General features: G+C 35.2%; 1 protein-coding gene across 2 annotated transcripts in view; it reads right to left on the bottom strand.

Moving 5' to 3' along the window:
* Positions 1-5,180, bottom strand: part of LOC106870332 (putative serine protease K12H4.7) — a 43,590-nt gene that overhangs the window by 24,655 nt on the left and 13,755 nt on the right. For both annotated transcript variants that reach the window (XM_052966370.1, XM_052966369.1), the window contains exon 2: positions 2,335-2,516. In XM_052966370.1, the coding sequence (XP_052822330.1) occupies positions 2,335-2,516 (182 nt within the window). The remainder of the gene's footprint in view (positions 1-2,334; positions 2,517-5,180) is intronic.

Genomic DNA, 5,180 nt, shown 5'->3' on the forward strand with positions numbered 1-5,180 from the left:
TGTATGACGGCCTGTCTTTGATTATGTTCTTATATGTCGCATTCACACTCACACACAGACATACATCTTTAACGCTACAATAAATATCTCTGTTATTCATCTAATACGGTTGTGGTCTTTCATTACTGGTCATCTATGTTATCGTCGCATAACATATCATGTATATCATCTTCGATATAATATTTGTATGTTCGACCGTGTGACACGTTTAAATAAAAGGAGTCCTCTGTTTTCCCATTCGTCACCATAACTCCTTTTATGAGTTCGCACGGTCGTCCCTTACAATTGGTGCCCCCGACGTCGGTCGTCCCTTACAATTGGTGACCCCGACGTCGGTCGTCCCTTACAATTGGTGACCCCGACATCGGTCGTCCCTTACATATATATATATATATATAAAGTTGTTAGTGAGAGACTCTCTGTCTCTTCCAAATCATCACTTCTTTTCCCCTTTCCTTTATCTCTCTTCTACTTACTTTATATTGATTTTTATTGCTTCTCTTCTCTCCCCACCTATGCCTGTACAATTAGGATTAGAACAATAAAATAATTTATTTGATACAAATATATAAACTCTCAGGTTAACAATAACATTTATATTATATTAATTACAATATTCCTTCATTATTCATGAAAACAAAAAAAGAAAGGAAGTATATTTCAAATCAAAAAACGGAAGAAAAAAAGTACAAGTAGTCAATGAAATATGAAACCTTAGAGAAATGTAAACCATGGACATTATAAATGTATCTTGTGTCCAATGAATGTTATCGTTTTCAATCAATAGAAATGTCTTTTCTGTATTATTGTGTAAATGGTTGAGAATTTCACAGACACATATATCCTTAATCAGTCTTCAGGAAGACTCAGCAGGACACTGTGTATGACTTGGTTGAGCTTTCTAGTTCACACACAAAGCTTGAGTTGAGTCAATGCTTTACTAGAATTCACTTGCCTAAGTTGCAGCATAGTGGGATCAAACACAGAAACTTCTTATTCTAAAAGAAATTCCTGAAGCATTTAACCATGTGTTCATAAACATTAAATATACTATGAGTCAATACACTTGAAAGGAATCTACATTGTAAATCTGTTCAACTTATGTCAGTAGGAAAATGGAGATGACGGTAAACATAATAATTTTATTATTTAGAATTAAACTGCCATTAACACTCTATCTTTAAGGCCCAATGTCCTTAGATCATATTGAGTTACTTTGAATTATGTCTTCCTCAGACTATAACTGTCACAAGAATCTCTCTTCTGGCATGAGAACCAAAATATACATAAATTTCACTTTGGATTTTTACATGACAAGACAATTTAAATTCTATTGGTCACTATCTTTACCACAAATTTTTAAAATAATATTTGTAAGATCTCCCAAACTATTCCAGCAGATTTATATTATCAGTATCTCACACGTAACTGCATACTCATTATGACCAAGCATTAACCCTTTAGCATTCAGATTAATCTGTTAAATATAATACTTATTTAATCAGATTGTTTTGAATTAATCATACATTAACTCATAACTGAGATTTTGATGATGTAACTTTATTTTTATGATGGCATTGTAGGATACATGTGAAAGGCTTGATAAATCTAGTTTGAACAATAAAACAGGTAGAAAACTTCGGATATGACCAGTTTAAATGCTAGAGATTTTATGTAGATGAGATACTACAAATATATATATATATATATATATATATATATCTTTGCAATTACTACTAATTCATTTCTCACTCTCTCCTAAATGTGAGTAGCTTCCCAATAACAAGAACTAGCTCTATTCTACCCATTTCTCTCAAACCTTAACTCTCTCTGATAGCCCCACCCCTTGGGTTCTGTAGGCTTGCATGCTGCATGGCAATCCCACTAGTGCCAGTGGCATGAGAAAAGCAGCCAGTACACATTGTAAAGTCGATGTGTTAAAAAAGGCATCACACACATATATTTGAGAATAAACATTATAATCTGTTAACAGATAATCTATATTCTATATATATAGTTAAGTAATATTGTCCAGGTTAGATATCTTCATATAGTTTAACCTTTCAGCATTCAGATTATTCTGCGAAATGTACTGTTTATTTATTCACATTGAATTAATCATGCATTTTCTCAAAGCTTTAAGATTTTGATGATGAGATTGTTAATTTTAATAGCGGCATTATAAGGTAGGTGTGAGAGGCCAGATCTGGTTAATTTGAGCATAGAACATGTAGAATATTTTGGCCAGATATGGTCAGTTTAAATGCTAAAGGGTTAAGCAGGGAAAGATTCAAAGAGACTAAAACGCATAAAGTTGGAAATCTGACAACTTACTCAGTCGGATGACTTTTCCCATAGAACCGATGTTCCACTTGGATACAAAAAGCATTGTACTTCCTGGCATTTTCGACCCAATCTCCCTTGGACATCCATATTGGATCAACTGTACCTTCTCCACCAATCATTAGAAATATTGGACCGCCAGGTTTGAAGTATGATTTGTTTATAAAATATCGCTAGAATAAAGAATGAAATATAAACAAATATTTTTAAATGTATCAATAACAAAAAAAAAAAATATCAAGAAACTGAATTATTAATGTCACTAGGCAAATTTTTTATGGTTGAATGCCCTTCCTGTCACCAACTCTCATCTATTTGCAAGAAAGGTAATATTATCACAGAATATTGGAAACAAAGGACACTGCTAGCATTGTGATGACACTCATTTTCAACTATCTTACAATACCAAGCTAAGGAGATAGTAACACACATGCACATACATACACAACAGACTTCTTTCAGTTTTAATCTACGAAATTCACTTACAAGGCTTTGGTTGGCCCGGGGACTATAGCATTTGATGGTTACCCAAAATTGAGAACCATGTAGTTGGAAGCAACCTTCTTACCACACAGCCATGCTTGTGCCTAGCAACTCCTACATTAGTCTTACACATATGTGTGCATGCATACATATTTGTTTGAAAATTGCAAGTGACAAACAGTGACATGAATGTCATTTCATCTGCCAACCAATTGTCCACTGGCTTTGTACCTTCAAACACGTGAAATAAAACATCCCTTACTTGAAAAATAGGTAAGGATTAACAAGGACATGAGGCAGTAAAACAATACCTCAATAACAGGATATTGCGGCAGTATAAATACATGCTAAGTATATGCAGTGACATGTAATAATTACATAATAACCTTATATTTCAATCTTTCACTCTCTTTCTCACATTCTTCTCTTTTCCATTACTCCCCCACCACCACCTTCCCTTACCACTGCTCATGCTGTTTTTTCTACCCAGTCTCCTTACAACCAATAGGTAGCTGCCTATTGCTGTTTCTCTTCCCACTTGTATCCCTATTTCTCTCCACATTCTCTTTCTTTTTTTATCCTCTTACCTTTGCTCTCACTCCAGCACATCTCTCTTCTATTCACCTTCTCACTCATGTTTGCCTTGAATGAAAGGTGACATTACAGTAAGGACTCTAGTTTTGTAGAAGACAAGATAACTTCTCAAGTAAAATGTAGTCAGTACATTCTATGAAGTGGTTGGCACTAGGAGAGGCACCCAGCAGTAAAACCATGACAAAATCAGTATATGAGACATGGGCCACTGACCTCTCTAGGAGGACAGTGACTCTCAACAAGAACAGACCATGATAACCTATGAGAAACGAACATAAAAATCATGATGACAATAATTCCTTCTACTATAGGCACAAGGCCTGAAATGTAGTGGGGGGACTATCGATTACATCAATCCCTGTGCTCAACTGGTACTTATTTTATTGATCCCAAAAAGGTAAATGATGGAATTTGAACTCAGACTGCAAAACCAAAAGAAATGCTGCTAAGCATTTTGTCCAGCAATAAATCACCACTGGCATTATGTTTCTTTTCTCCCAGCTGGAATAAGTGAGATAGATCTGTAACATGATCACCGTTACTCTTCTCAATTCTGTGAAAACAAACATTCCAAGATCTGATCTCACAACACCTTCCTTCATTTTGTTTGGTCTCACTATCTTAAAGGGATGAGGGGCAATCTTTGATTATAGCATTCCACTTTCACTTTGTCAAATTATTGCTACTATCTTGTTTGTTTCGAGCTACAGAATAAAAGTTTTCTCCTTTTTGATGCTGTCCAACAGCCAGATTGTTTGCCATTGCAGTGTAATTAAGAATTAAATTTTCGATTTGTTATTATCAACAGATATAAGGTGGCAAGTTGGCAGAATCATTAGCATGCTGGGCAAAATGCTTTGCAGCATTTCACCTACCTTCTTGTTCTGAGTTCAAATACCACTTTGCCTTTCATCCTTTTGGAGTCAATAAAACTAAGTACCAGTTGAGCACTGGGGTCAATGTAATCGGCTTACCCCCTCTCCCGAAATTGCTGGACTTATGCCAAAAATTGAAGCTATTATTATCTACAGATATATACCATAGTTCAGTATGGCACTGAAACAAAACACTTAATCCAAAACTAATTTATTAATAAATGCTAAAAGATACACTAAATCATTAAAAACCCATAATTAGGTCTCTTTTTATCTTTTTTCTTCAAGAGACTTTGGAAGTTATTGTAGCACAATGGCTTTCAAACTATGTATATGACCTTTAACACGTTCACACCCAAGACAGAAACTTAGGTTAGCATTTATTTTATCAACCCCAAAAAGAATTTAAACTCAGAACATAAAGACATTCGAAATGCTGCTAAGTATTTTGCCTGACGTGCTAACAATTCTGCCAGCTCGCTGCCTTAGTGTCACAAGATATTCCTTTCTACTATAGGCACACGGCCTGAAATTTTGAGGGAGAGGGCCAGTCGCTTACAGTAAGTAACTGGTACTTATTTTATCGACCCCGAAAGGATGAATGGCAAAGTCACCCTCGGCGGAATTTGAACTCAGAACGTAAAGACAGACGAAATACCCTTAAGCATTTCGCCCGGCGTGCTAACGTTTCTGCCAGCTCGCTGTCTTAGTTGTCACAAGATATTGACAACACTGAGGTTAAGTCCTTTTATTAAGTCTTGGTGAATTTTCTCATCTAAATCGTTCAAGTACCTTAAAGCCTCCCAAAGAAAAAGAATTAAAAAAGTCTTAATTACGTTTTTTTTAAAAACGTAAGTAATTTTATGGGTGGAGATGGAGTATATG

The sequence above is a fragment of the Octopus bimaculoides genome, chromosome 3 (assembly GCF_001194135.2).
Source record: "Octopus bimaculoides isolate UCB-OBI-ISO-001 chromosome 3, ASM119413v2, whole genome shotgun sequence".
NCBI lineage: Eukaryota > Metazoa > Mollusca > Cephalopoda > Octopoda > Octopodidae > Octopus > Octopus bimaculoides.